The sequence below is a fragment of the Rattus rattus genome, chromosome 13 (assembly GCF_011064425.1).
Source record: "Rattus rattus isolate New Zealand chromosome 13, Rrattus_CSIRO_v1, whole genome shotgun sequence".
In the NCBI taxonomy this organism is placed as follows: Eukaryota; Metazoa; Chordata; class Mammalia; order Rodentia; family Muridae; genus Rattus; species Rattus rattus.
This window is the reverse complement of record NC_046166.1, coordinates 70,322,422-70,336,827: the sequence shown is the minus strand read 5'-3', so window position 1 is coordinate 70,336,827 and position 14,406 is coordinate 70,322,422. Positions and strand designations below refer to the sequence as shown.

General features: G+C 49.0%; 1 protein-coding gene across 8 annotated transcripts in view; it reads left to right on the top strand.

Annotated features, from left to right (window-relative positions):
• The window catches only part of Tfdp1 (transcription factor Dp-1), a 38,408-nt gene extending 30,108 nt beyond the window's left edge, over positions 1–8,300 (top strand). For 6 of the 8 annotated variants that reach the window (XM_032918633.1, XM_032918640.1, XM_032918635.1 and 3 more), the window contains 6 exons: positions 864–1,173; positions 1,598–1,666; positions 2,741–2,892; positions 3,231–3,397; positions 3,980–4,058; positions 7,011–8,300. In XM_032918633.1, the coding sequence (XP_032774524.1) occupies positions 864–1,173; positions 1,598–1,666; positions 2,741–2,892; positions 3,231–3,397; positions 3,980–4,058; positions 7,011–7,158 (925 nt within the window). In that variant the 3' untranslated portion in view covers positions 7,159–8,300. Of the gene's footprint in view, positions 1–538; positions 645–863; positions 1,174–1,597; positions 1,667–2,740; positions 2,893–3,230; positions 3,398–3,979; positions 4,059–7,010 lie in introns of all 8 variants that reach the window. The other 2 variants (XM_032918641.1, XM_032918637.1) reach the window with 2 other exon arrangements.
• Positions 8,301–14,406: the final 6,106 nt, after the last annotated feature.

Below are 14,406 nucleotides of genomic sequence, written 5' to 3'. Positions count from 1 at the left end.
GGCCATGTGTCACGTGGTCTGTAGTGGGGTACTTGAGCAGAGAGGGTTAAAAGCTCCCATCTCACCTCTGACTGGGCCACAAAGAGAACACCGGCCGCTAATATGACACAGACACTTAGAAAGAGTCAGAAGATCTGACCTCTACCAGGTCCCACATCAGGGCTCCGTGTGTGCGTGGTCTGTCCCTCCAGGGCTGTACTGCCACCGGGACAGTAGCGGATGTGGAAGTGAAGTGATTCTCTTTAAAGGTCAACAGTGTATCACTTTTTAAAAACACACTGTTGTGACCATGTCTCTCTCCCTTCAGTTTAGAGTCACCTGTGCCCAAGCTCTCCCGAGGGACCTAGTGACTGTTCCTGGTGTGATTTAGTGAGGGGACATGTTTGCTGTGCCTCCTGACCTGAAACCTGCACCATGGTTTCCTTTTGACACATGCCCATCAGTCAGGCTGAGCATTTGCCTTATGTCATGGTAGCTTACCAAAGTCAGCCCTGAAAATTCCTAAGTTTACACTAAATGTGCCCTGCTCTGATGCCAGCAGACGCCTTTAGAACAGTGGTGCCTAGTGTGTGGTCCGGATCAGACCCATGCTGATTTCTGCCCTTCGGATGTCTGTCCGTCTTCCCAGACATTTAAAGGCACAGGTGTGTGAACTGGCCTCGTACCTGTTCTTTTCTGACCTGACAAACACTGATACTTGCCAATGTCCTTGTCCTTGATATAGTAGGGTGGAGTCCCTGCTGCCTATGGTGGGGCTGTGGGAACAGCGGGCCTCTGGGGCCTTAGGCCTTTCCTCTGGAAGTGTCTGGATTCACAGTTGGCGCCCAGGACTCTAACACTGTCTGTTTTCTGCTGTTTGGAAGGAAGCGGAACAGGAAAGGTGAGAAGAATGGCAAAGGCCTGCGGCATTTCTCCATGAAGGTGTGCGAGAAGGTGCAGAGGAAAGGGACGACCTCCTACAATGAGGTGGCCGACGAGCTGGTTGCCGAGTTCAGCGCCGCTGACAACCACATCTTACCCAACGAGTCCGCCTACGACCAGAAGAACATCCGGCGGCGTGTCTACGATGCCTTAAATGTGCTGATGGCCATGAACATCATCTCCAAGGAGAAGAAGGAGATCAAGTGGATCGGCCTGCCCACCAACTCTGCTCAGGAGTGCCAGAACTTAGAGGTACTGCCTAAAGCCGCTGCGTTGTCTGCGGTCACATGAGAGGACTATTCCAGGATACCGAGTGGACGCGATGAAGGTCCCTTTGCATTTGGTAGTCCCTGTTAAAAGAGAGAGTTTATGTGTGTGTGTGTGTGTGTGTGTGTGTGTGTGTGTGTGTGTGTGTTCACCGCACACGATGTACGTGAGAAAGGAAAGGATCCGTGTGCTGTTGAAGTTACAGGAACACTGACCTCCATCCAGAGCTATGGTTGTGTCTGTGCTTGTCAGTTGTACTGTGGCTGTGTTCTTGGTGAAAGCCTGACACATGGGTCTGTCCTTACGCATGCTGATGGGTAAACCACCCCACCCCACCCCGTTCTGTCTGTCCTTACGCATGCTGATGGGTAAGCCACCCCACCCCACCCCACCCCTGTTCTGTCTGCAGGTAGAGAGGCAGCGGAGGCTGGAGAGGATCAAACAAAAGCAGTCACAGCTCCAGGAGCTCATCCTGCAGGTATGGCCTTTCTGGGGACCCCCGCCTTCCCCGGGAAACAGTCTGTTGGCCACACAGGCCTTGTTGTCAGGGAGGCTTGACTGTGAGCATAAGCACTCCTTGGCATGACAGCCGAGGGAATTTTAAGTCTGCACTGGGCATGTCATGTCCTCTGTAGATAGATGTTGGTTGTCACAGTTACTGCATGGGGAAAGCATGGTGGTTAAGGTTGGTCGTGTCCATGTGAAGTAGCCCTGAGAGACTTGTCTTGTAAGAGGCCTGGGGATTCAGTGAAGATAGTGTATACAGGGCTCATGGCAGAGCAGACTGCGATGGGCCAGAACCTTCCAGAAGGCATAGCGGTGGTACTGGACATGGGGGTGACTGGCCACCATCCTGGGATGATCGTAGTTTCCGGGGCACCTAGTGGTCAGAGCTGGAGATCCCAGCATTATCCGGCCCCTCACAAGGCCTTGTTAACTGCCTCAGATACAATGTGACCGATGAAGAAGTGGTGTCAGGACCAAGGGCTTGGTAACATAGGCTCTTCCTTCCCTGCGTCCTCAGCCTGAAGGTGGCATGGTAGGGCCCTTACCAAGATCTGGGAAATCTTGGCTCCAGAGGGAAAAAAGTAAGCTGGGTAGGTAGTGGACCAACCCACTCCTCATTTCCTCCCCTCGCTCTTCTTGGTTGAGGTTTTTATGTCGTTGCCTGTCACCATATGGAGATCAGGGCCTCCTACTGTATGTCATCTGTCTTTGTGAGAACACTGCCACTGTAGGGAGGGAGAAGTGTGGTTGGCAGGCTTCAATCAGAGTCTTGTGTCCACTTGGTCACTTCAGTACTGGACCATTGGTTCTGGGTCCATTCCTCAGAACTGCAGAGGTCCCTCATGCACTGCAAGGACCGAGTGTCCTCTAGCAGGTCATTCCTGTGACTGCTTTCCCCATGCTCCTTGTCCCCTATAGGCTGTGAGCAGATGTCACAGGCTGCTACAGGCCGATCTCTCAACACCCAGGTTCCCACTATCTGCAGGAAGGAAGGGATCGTGTTACTGTTATTGACATCTATCGGGGCCATGTTTGTCTTTTTCAGCAAATTGCCTTCAAGAACTTGGTGCAGAGAAATCGCCAAGCGGAGCAGCAGGCCCGCAGGCCACCGCCTCCCAACTCTGTCATCCACTTGCCCTTCATCATTGTCAACACCAGCAGGAAGACAGTCATCGACTGCAGCATCTCCAATGACAAGTTCGTCTTCAGTGGGCCCTCGAAATGTAGCTCCTCAGGGGAAGAAACAGGCATTTGTCATCAGGATTCAGTCTTATGGCTGCTGAGTAACAGCAGTTGTGGTCTCTGGTGGTCCTAGAACATGTACATGTGCAGGTAGCGCTGTGTCCCGGCAAGACAGGTTGTGGAATTATGCAGCGTGTCTTTTGTTCCCTAGTGTGAACTGTTGTAGAGGAGTTCAGTTGTAGCCCCTGGACGGGAGGTGTTGGGAGGGGCTGCTGCCTGGTCTCCACCCACAGGACTTACTGCCTGCTCTTGGAAGGAGGCCACATCATCCTCACAGTGCCTTTCCCCAACAGATTTGAGTATCTGTTCAACTTTGACAACACGTTTGAAATCCACGATGATATCGAGGTGCTCAAGCGCATGGGCATGGCCTGTGGGCTGGAGTCGGGCAGCTGCTCTGCTGAAGACCTCAAGGTGGCGAGAAGTCTGGTACCAAAAGCTCTAGAACCGTACGTGACAGGTCAGTTGTGCCCTGCGACTGGCCATGCTGCGACCCAGAATCCCTAGTGCCTGGGTGTCTGCTGAGGTCGGGCTGATCGTTGGTCGGCCCCTTGGGTGTTGGGCTCCATGAGTAGCACCTGTGGTTTTCACGGTGCAAGTGTCATGGGGTGAGGATCTCTCTATCCTGTAAGATATTGCCTGCACTTGAGCCTTCCTGCAGCAGATGCAAGCCTGGCTATGCCTGTAGCCTGTGTGAGTCTGAGGGGGAGGTGGGACGCTGTGCATGCGTCTTAGTCCCTGTCCCTACTCTCTGGTGCTGCTTGTCCTCCCAAGGGGACAAGCATGCTCCCGAGGAACCAACCACTCCTGGCTCTTACGCAGAGAGAGGGCAGGGAGAGCAAGCTGGCAGGGCACCTGCAGGTCTCCCCAAGCCGTGTCTGCTCATGCAGCCTTGCTTCTCCTCACATACTGGGTCTCGGTTTTTTTGGTCTCTGCCTCTGGCTGGCCCAGAGCTCACAGATCTGCCTCACAGGTGATGGGGTTAAGGCGGGTGCCGGACAGTTGACTTCTCGGTTTTATGACTCTGCTTCTGTTTTTTCAGAGATGGCTCAGGGATCCATTGGCGGAGTATTTGTCACGACAACAGGTTCTACATCCAATGGCACAAGGCTTTCTGCCAGGTGACAGCAGCTGGGGGTGGGGCAGCCCCACTGTGTTTCAGATAGGCCAGACTGAGCTTGGCCCAGGCCTCCCATAAAATGATCCCACTCTACCTCCTGCTCCCAATAAGTAATTCTTGGTGTTTATTTTTTAAAAAGCGTTACCTAGTAAGGTGAGGGCAGACCTTCCCGTGTTCCACGGTCGTTGGCAGGGAAAGTGGCAAGGGTTTTTTTGGTTCAGTGTTTTGAGACAGGGTTTCTCTGTGTAGTCCAGATAGTCCTGGAACTTGCTTTGTAGACCAGCCTGGCCTCACACTCAGAGATCTACCTGCCTCTGCCTCCCTGGTGCTGGAATTAAAGGTGTGCACCACCACTGCCCGACTGGTTTTGTTTTGTTTTTAATAGCTCTTTATTCATTTTCTTAAAATGTATCTAATGGTACAGTATATATACAATTTTATTTTCTGCATCTGTACACTTTAAATTTTTTTTAAAAAAATCTTTTATTTATTGTTACTGTTTGTGTCTGATGTATGTGGGCAAGTGTGGAGGTCAGAAGAGGCATGCTTGGGGTTGGGGATTTAGCTCAGCGGTAGAGCACTTGCCTAGCAAGCGCAAGGCCCTGGGTTCGGTCCCCAGCTCCGAAAAAAAAAAAAAGAAAAAAGAAAAAAAGAGAAGAGGCGTGCTTGTCTGCATGCAGCCCGTCAGTTCTCTCCCACCTTTACATGGTTCCAAGGGTCAAACTTCAGTCTCTAGGCTTGTGTGGCAAGTGCTTTTGGTCCAGTTTTTAAAGTCTATTACATGTATGATGTGCATGTATGCACACACATGTTGTACCTGTATGGACTTCAGAGGATGACTTTACTCTTTCATTGTGGGACCCTAGAATCGAACTCAGGTCAGTTCAGGTCAGCCCTGAACTGGGTGATAAGGGTGGTTACTTACTCTTTTTATTGTTTAATTAAGACAGCTTCACTTCACAGCCAGGCCAGGCCCTGCCATCTCCTTGCCTCAGTCTCCTTCACAGTTTATTTTTAAAAAGTGTTTTATTCAATATTCATGCACTCATGTAATGTATTCTGACCAAGTCTACCCTCATTCCCTCCTCCATCTTTCCCCGTTCTCACTGTCCCCTCCTGACTTCACATCTGCACTCATTTGTACGCTCTGTGTGTGTGTGTGTGTGTGTGTGTGTGTGTGTGTGTGTGTGTGTGTGCGCGCGCGCATGCGCGAGTGCTCTCAGGTGCCCATGGAAGCCATAAGAGGGTGTTAGGTCCTTGGAACTGAAGTTACAGACTTGTGAGCTGTCATCAGTGCTGGGAGTTGAACCCAGGTTCTCTGCAAGAACAGCCACTGCTCTTAACCTGGTCTGCTCGCCTCTCGGCCATCTCTCTGGCATCACCACGCCGACTTTTATGTGGGCACTGATGACCTGGATTCAGAGCCTCGGGAGCAGGTGCTGGGATGACCAGGCCATCTCCCTGCCGGCTTCGTGTTACTACGTCTTTTCCCTTTCTGTTATCAGAGGACCTTCGTTTACTATGTAAAAACAGAAGCTATCAGCTACCGGGTAGCCTAGCACTGTGAGAAGGTATTACATGCTTTAGAGATAGGCCTAAGATGGTCTTTACAATGAAAACGAACGATGAAATAATTATAATGACATGTTGATAGATGCAGTCTAGTTAAGGGTAACCACTAGATAGAAATTTAAATTCTAGAATTATTTTAAGTTAATAGCTGCAGATATTTCTGGGATCATTTGAGGCCATAGTGAAGGAAATGCCCTCATGTGAGCACCAAGGGTTGGTGGTGACTGAGTGACCCATGTGCCCTCGAGGGCTGAAGACAGACAGACAGACAGACAGCTTGTGAGCCTCCGTGCTGTGTGCCAGCTTTCAGATCAGCCCCTCTCTTGTTCTGAAGTCTGAGCTGAATGTGAGAATGGTTATGGGTTTTTTGTTTTTTGGGTTTTTGTTTAAGTAGAGTATATTTTTAAATATTTTCTCCTTAATTGTTTTTAAATTGTATGAGTGTGTGTGCACACATAGTGGTTATGTGGGGGCAGAAGGCAACTTGTGGAGTTATTTCTTCCACTCTTATGTGTGTTATGGAGGTCAAAGACTTAGGTTGCCACTTTACCCGCTGAGCCACTGGACTGACCACAATTGGTTCTTTTTATGGACTAAACGTTCCTGGCTTCCCACTCTCACAGTGAGAAAATGAAGGTGTTGACCTCTCATAAGGAGGACATAAGGAGTGATAGCATTGGTGTTAGTGTAACACACAGTGTGCAGAGGCTATGGTTACAGAGACAGCCAGGAGAGCAGCCGCAGCCTCCGCTGCGTTCATCCCCGCCTCACTAGTTTTGCTGTGCTGGTTTTCTGGGTATAGTTGCCCATGGGAAAGCCCAGTACTTGGTAGTGTTACTGCACAGTGCTGATGAGTACCAGCAGAGCACTGGGGTGAGTAATTGTGGCTTTACATTAGGTGATAGGGACTGGATGCTGGAGTGTGCCATCAGCCCAGCCTGTGCTAAATATTTATGTAAGGATGCACCTAGTAGTTCCAGGTTCTGACCCATGTTGCTATAGAGGGTGCGTGTAACAGAGACTAGGGGTGGAGAGTGTGTGTGCTGATCCAGGGTCCCCTAGCGCGCATGTACGTCTGTTATTTGATGTCCCAACCCGGTCTTTTCCCTGGTCCACTGCGTTTGTATCTGAGAGATCTCCTGTGAGTCCTGGTAACTAGACACTGCCATGTCGGGTTTTTAAAGGCTTGATCTCAGAATAGCCCAAGCAGAGCGAAGCTCATTACAGTTATGGTTTTAATGTTGCAGATGGTGAACTTTTTCCTCTTTTTTTTTTTTTTTTTTTTTGGTGTAATTTAAACAAAATTAGGGTCATGACCATCAGTTCTTGGCCTGGACAGGGACAGGGCAGGCTTCTCCCACTGACTGGCCTGTCTTTGCAGTGATTTGAGCAATGGTGCAGATGGGATGCTGGCCACGAGCTCCAATGGGTCTCAGTACAGCGGCTCCAGGGTGGAGACCCCTGTGTCCTACGTTGGGGAGGATGACGACGACGACGATGACTTTAATGAGAACGACGAGGAGGATTGATTACTCAACTGTAGACCCCTCTCCCCTCAGTCAGCTTCAGGAAAAACGTATAGAGAAAAGAAGCTTTTGAAGTGGGGCTTTCCGTTCTTTCTGGCCTACTCCCAAGAAGATGCCGCGAGTTGTGGAGTTAGATATGCAGCTCCAAGTAAGGAGTGTGCCCGCGGTGTGAGCGAGCTGTGGATGTGTCGTGAAGCCAGCGTGCTAGAGCAGAGCCTGTATCTACCTTTTAGGATTTTATGGTTCCTCTTTCTTTCTTTTTTTGTTTATCTTCTTTCCTTTCTTTTTTAAGTTTGAAGCTTGTTTTGCCCCTCAACAGTTGTTGCTGGTTTGCTGAGGAGGCTGCTGCACCCCCACCGGTGACAGTGGTAAAGCGCTGCCCGCCTCGGGCGAGCGGCGCCCAGGTGGTGGACAGCCAGGCGTTAGGATGGATTTTCCCGTTTGTCAAATCATGCAGAGTCCAGAGAACAAGGCGATAGCAAAGCTCCACTGTTAACGCTGCGCGCCATACGTCTCATGACTGTTTTTCCTTAAATTATACTGACTGTCCAGTTCCATCAATCAACCTTTTCTCAAGCAGCAGCAAAGCGAGAAGTAGTGTTTCTTGTTTGTTTGTTTTGTTTTGTTTGGAAGAAGTTTACTGCCACGCTGGCGCAGCTATGGAAATTGTCTAGAAAGTTTGCTTATGGTAAATTTGCCTGATTTCTTACAGGCTACGTTTGGAAACTTTTTATTATATAGTTTACATACTTATAAGTCTATCATTTAAAGACGTGTACTGAAACAAATGTTGTATTTGTTTCATAAGCATCTTCCTGTAATCTATTATAAAATTGAAATTAAACATAGAGAATGTTTTAACAGTTTTTTAACTCAAAATTTGTCAATCATTTTTAATAGTTCTTTTTTTATAAAAAGAAAAAGGAATTTAAGGACAGGCAATAGTCTCTTAAAATTTATTCACAAGAACCGTTAAGTGCACAGCTGCCCTTAGCTGCCTGTTCTAAATGATGGTCTTTTTATTGAAACACAAATAAACTTTTCTGTAATATTTTATGGAATATAAAGAGACTTTAATTGTTTGACCTGTTTAACTAAGCACTGTTAGTTTTTATTAATAAAACGCGCATGGGCATTTTAAACAAGCTCTGTGTTTCTGTAACTCAGGACTGTACTCACAGTTACTCTGGATTGCCCTAAGTTGAAGCCGGATGCCGGCCCATGAGCAGAGTCCTTGTGTGTCTTGACAGTCCCTGTGTTGTCGGTCATGGCTGGGCAGGACATGGAGAAGGAGGTGCAGTGGGAGTGGGCTCGTAAGCACCCGACTACAGAGCCGGCTCTGACTCCCCTATCCCGAAAGTTGAGGCACACTTTCTAGTTTAGCTTTCAGGGAGGCTAAAAGACTGAGCAAAAATGCCCTGTCTCCACAGAGGGCATGAAGAAAACACAGTGTGTTCCACTTACAGGGAAGAGGTGAGCAGACTCCTGAGAACAGTTACTTACATCCTGCACAGCATTGTAAACAGTCACCTCAGAGATGCTCCAAGACGGGAGAGAAGGGAGGGCCAGGGAAGTGGTTCACAAGCCATGGAAGCGGCAGTAAAGAGAAATGTCAGTCAGAAATCCTGACAGAAATGGACAGAAGGAAAACACAGGGATGGTGTCAGACTGGCAAATATGGCAGCAGTCCTGAGTGAGGGACAGGGGACAAAGGGATATGACACAGACACCCACATTTGCAGAGGAGGACGCAGAGGGTGTGGAAAGACAGCAGCTGAGGACTCACCACACTTGAGGAGAGGCCACCTGACTACACATCAGGAAACACATTCCGAGTAAGCGAGGGCATGAACTCGGCAGGCTTCTCACTAGGCTTCTGAAAGGCATTGTTGAAAGCCAAGGGGGGGGGGGAATGTCATGTGTGCATGTGTGTGCACTTAGCATCCAGAGTTGTCATCTGCGGGGCCACGAGACAACCATCCCACACCTTCAGAACACTAGGAAGAGTGAGTCCTATGGGGAGCTATGGAGACTCCTTCAGAGCTGATGTGAAGCGCAGTTCCTCACAGTCGATGCCTGGGATGTGGCGGCTGTGTGGGGAAGAACGGTTTTCTAAAAACCAGCTCCTGGGAGTCGGACCACACACCAGTGAGTGTGTGGCCACACAGATTGGACTGGGTGTGTTTTATGGGAAACGCGTGTGCTCAGGGTGCATCCCAAAGAACACTGTTGGGGGTGGGGGGAAGAATCCTCAGACTACAATGTGCTTGCTGTGTGAGCTTGGCGACCTGAGTTCAGTCCCTGGGATCCATGTAGAGAAGTGACACGATCTCATGTATCATCTAAAGGAGTCCCCTAGAATACTTTTAGGATTAATAAGGAAGCGAGGTGCCACGTGTACTGGTTACTTTTGTGTGGCTCTCAGGGTTCCTGAGAGGAGCTGGATGCCACAGAATGAGCATAGAGGACTGGCCAGACTGACTGGGTAGCCAGTCCCCACCAGGGGCTGCCTGTGTGCTGGGATGCTGAGCACCCAGAGGCTGCTTAGCTCGCACAGCTAAGTGCCTTGGCAGCTCCCCTCCAGTACCTGCGGATTTCTGGAGCCACTGATCCTCAGTCCCTGTGGAAAGGCTGAGGAGTTGTGCTGTCGGTTAAGGGCAAATGCACTCACATGGGGAGAACGCAAGTGTGCAGCACTGCTTCTGTCACAGGGTGTGTCGCCGACAGCGAGGAATGGTCTTCCCCATCCAGTTCATTCAGTCACTGTCCATTTTCTCCATCTTTGTCCCTACACATCGTGTAGGCAGGACACATTTAGGGTTGAAGGTTTTCTAGGTGGGTTGGTGTCCCTATTCCTCCACTGGGAGCCCTGCCTGGCTACAGGAGGTGTCCATTTCAGGCTCCATATCCCCTGCTGCCAAGAGTCTTTGCCAGAGTCACCCTCATGCACTCCCTGGAGCCACTCCCATCTCAGGCCTCTGGCTCATCCTAAAGATGTCTCCCCACCGCCACCTGGCTGGCTCGACCCAATCCCTGACGCTGTTGATACTCAGTTATGCTTGCAGACAGGAGCCTAGCCTAACTGTCCTCTGAGACCTCCACCCAGCAGCTGACCGAAACAGAGAGAGAGACCCACAACCACACATTAGATGAAGCTCAAGGCGTCTTGTGGGAGAGTTGGGGGGAGGAGATAGGAACTCTGCAGGAAGACCAATAGAGTCAACTAACCTGGATTCTTGGGGGCTCCCAGAGGCTAGACTACCAATGAAAGAGCACTTCAGTCTTAACATGGGTCCCCCAACAATTAGAGTGGGTTCTGCCCCTGAATCTGTTGCCCAACTGTGGATCCCATTCTCCTAACTGGGCCGCCTTGTCTGGCCTCAGTGGGAGAGGATGTGCCTAGTCTTGCAGCGACTTAATGTGCCAGGGAGGGGTGGTACCCAGGGAGGGGTGGTACCCAGGGAGGGGTGGTGCCCAGGGAGGGGCCTGCCCCTTCTCAGGGGAGAAGGGGAGGAGTGAAGGGGGAAGGGCTGTGTGTGTGTGTGTGTGTGTATGTGTGTGTGTGTGTATGTGTGCGTGTGTGTGTATGTGTGTATATCTGTGTGTGTGTGTGTGTGTGTGTGTGTGTGTGTGTGTGTGTGTGTGACCAACTAGGGGGCGGTTTGATCTGGATGTAAAGTGAATAGAGTAACAAGGAAAGAAGACAAGGAAAGAACTAGGCTCACAGACCTGCCCAGAATGCCTCTTAGTTGGTCCCCAGATCCCTTCAAGTTGATTGGATTAACCATCACGAACTGCGATGTGAGAGCAGCACAAGGTAGGTGTTGGGGGCTTGGCTTCAGAGATTTCAATCATAGTTCTTGGCTCCAGGTTCTTGTTCCTGAGGCCCCAGTTAGGGTAGAGAGTCGTGGCAGCCCTAGTGTACGGGGGAGGTGGCGCCACCTCATAGCAGACAGAGTTATCGTATAGGTGGCATAGTGATCGGTTATAACCTTCACAGATACACTCCAGGGACCCACTACCTCAGTTAGACTCCCCCTCCCAAGCTTCATCACCTCAATCGTCTGACCAGCTGCAGATCAGACATCCAGTCATAAACCTGAGGAGGACATTTCGCGTTCAAACAGTGAGGCACAGTGACAGAAAAGTCTGAAGTGGAAAGAAAGTTACATTATCAAAGATTAAAGTTCTTCATTACTAACTTAACCAAGGAGAGGAAAGACAATGGGATCTACAAAACACTGCTGAGGGAGATTTTAAGACAGCAGTGAAATCACATTCCATGTGTTCTAGAAGACAATGCTGTTAAGACATAAATATTCCACAAAGGGATTTTTACCTGAACCCTAACAATAATTTTGCTGAGTAAGAGGGCCTACCCCAAATCCAAGTCAGTCTGAATTACCATAGCGATCTGGAAAGTGAATAAAACTTTGAGTCCTCAGACTAACTAGTTTTCTTCTTTGGTTTTTATAAATACCCTTTTATTTTTTAGATTTATTTATTTTATGCATATAAGTACACTGTAGCTGTCTTCATCGGAAGAGGGCATCGGATCCCATTGCAGATGGTTGTGAGCCACCATGTGGTAGCTGGGAATTGAACTCAGGACCTCTAGAAGAACAGTCAGTGCCCCTAACTACTGAGCCATCTCTCCAGCCCATAAATGCCTTTTTTAAATCGCATTTTAAAGTTACATTTTAAATGTTATCCCATTTCTAAGTTTCCCCTCCAGAAACCCGGTACCTCCCTCCACCCCACCCTACCCGTGCTTCTATGAGGGTGTTCCCTCACCCACCCACCCACTCCTTCCCACCGTCCTGGCATTCTCCTACACTGGGGCATCAAGCCTTGACAGGACCAAGGGCCTCTTCTCCCATTGTTGCCTGACAAGGCCATCCTCTGCTACACATACAGATAGAACCATGGGTCCATTCTTGTGTATCCCTTGGTGGTTTAGTCCCTGGGAGCTCTGAGGTGTCTGGTTGGTTGATATTGTTGTTCTTTATATGGGGTTGCAAACCCCTTCACCTCCTTCAGTCCTTTTTCAAACTCCTCCATTGGGGACCCCATTCTCAGTTCAATGGTTGGCTGCGAGCATCCGCCTCTATTTGCAGACTTCCTAGTTTTAAAGCCTACTGCTAGACTACGGTGATCAAACACTGGTATGGCCAGGAAGCCCAACAGACTGTTGTCCTAGGAGAGCAGGGGTAAACCCCATACAGGGAGTGTTGCTGTCTACTGGGGAAAGCATAGACTTCCACAAATGCCATTTGTGGGGAGAACTACATGTAAGTGAATAAAGTTGAGTTGACGGAGTGCCACATAAAGAGCTGAAAGGGGGCCGGAGAGACGGCTCAGCAGGTAAGAGCAGTGGCCGCTTGTGCAGAGGTCCCAGGTTTGACTCCCAGCACCCACATGGTAGGTAACTCAACCACTTGTAACTGCAGTTCCAGGGGTGCCATACCTTCCAACGTCCACATGGTACACATGTGGAAAGACATGCATGCAGGCAAAACCACGCACACATAAAGGAAAATAACAGACCTAAGACCTAACTGAAACAAAACAAGGGAAGGGCTGATTTGAATTTCATGGTAGTTTTTTATGACACCAAAGGCATGGAATGAAAAATGACATTGTAAGCCTTGGGGTGTGGGTGGCGGGGCTTAAATTGTGCATTGAAAGTCACTAGCAAACAGAAAAATGCCAGCCCATGTGCATATGTTACCTTTTCTCAGCGGGGTAAAGCACCTGACAGAATAACTTGAACCCTTGAACTTGTGAGGGTAAAGTTCATCATAGTGGTGAAGGAAACACCTTACAAACTCTGATTTAACATGTACAATGGAGAGAACTTTTTAATTTTCCTTTTTTTTTTTTTTTCCGGAGCTGGGGACCGAACCCAGGGCCTTGCCCTTGCTAGGCAAGCGCTCTTCCCCTGAGCCAAATCCCCAACCCCAGAACTTTTTAATTTTTAAAAGATTACTTATTTACTTTACATATGAGTACACTGTAGCTGCTTTAGACACACCTGAAGAAGGCATCAGATCTCATTACAGATGGTTGTGAGCCACCATGTGGTTGCTGGGAATTGAACTCAGGACCTCTGGAAGAGCTGTCAGTGCTCTTAACTGCTGGGCCATCTCTCCAGCCCTCACAATAAAACTTAAAGTCTTGACTGAAAAGGGAATTCTGACACAGGATGAAACCTGAGTCTCAATATCAACCAGTCAGAAAAAAAAAAATACTGTGTGGTTTCACTCATATGAGGCACCCAAAGTTAGAGTCACAGAAACAGAAGGTGCTTGGTGAGCATTGCATTTGTGGGGAGATGGGCGCTAGGGGGTAGATGGGGACAATGGGTGTCAGCTGTGAATGAGCAGATGTCCCCAACTGCCCTAAGAAGTCAAGCTGGCAAAGTTTGTGTTAGGTGAGAAGGAAGGAGGCCAGGGATGAATCCTGCGTGTTCTACATCTTGATCTGTAGGCAGCCTGGAAGAAGCTATATCCAGGCAACTAGGAGGAGGAGAACACAAATCCTCCAACGGATAGTTCTATGTGCTTGCCACAGCATAACGAGTCTAGAGTCATCTGAGAGCAATATTCAAAAAGTTCGGAACCCCATCCTGTAAAATCAAAAGAGAAAACATACTTCCAACATCATAGGATATACATTCCATCAAAAGACAGGGCTGTCAAAGCAAGCAAACTTAGTATAGCTTGCTAGAGTTATATCTGAGAGGGGGCATTTTTAATTGATGTGGGAGGGCCCTGCCCACATGTGGTCCTGGGTTTTGTAAGAAAGTAGGCTAAGAAAGCCATGAGGAACAAGCCAGTAAATACCACCCTTCCATGGTCTCTGCATCAGCTCCTGCCTCCAGGTTCCTGTCCTGTTTGAGTTCCTGTCCTGACTTCCTTCAGTGATGAACTACAATGTGGAAGTGTAACCAAATAAAACCTTTTCCTCCACAGCTTACTTTTGGTCATGGTGTTTCATCACAGCAACAGTATCCCTAAGACAAGTTGGTATCAGGAGTGGGGTTTTGGGGAGGCTCATGGAAGGACCTTGGTTAGAAAAGCCATTGAGTGTTGGAAGCTCAGTAAGCTGCTCTCTAGGAGCTTGGAAGACGAAACTGTTGAGAGCAATGCAGGTGATGGAGGTCTGGTTTAGGAAGCTTCAGAGGAAGGAAAAACCCCACCAGAACTTTTGTTACAAATCTGTGGTCCTGGTCAGCTGGGACTGAAGAAT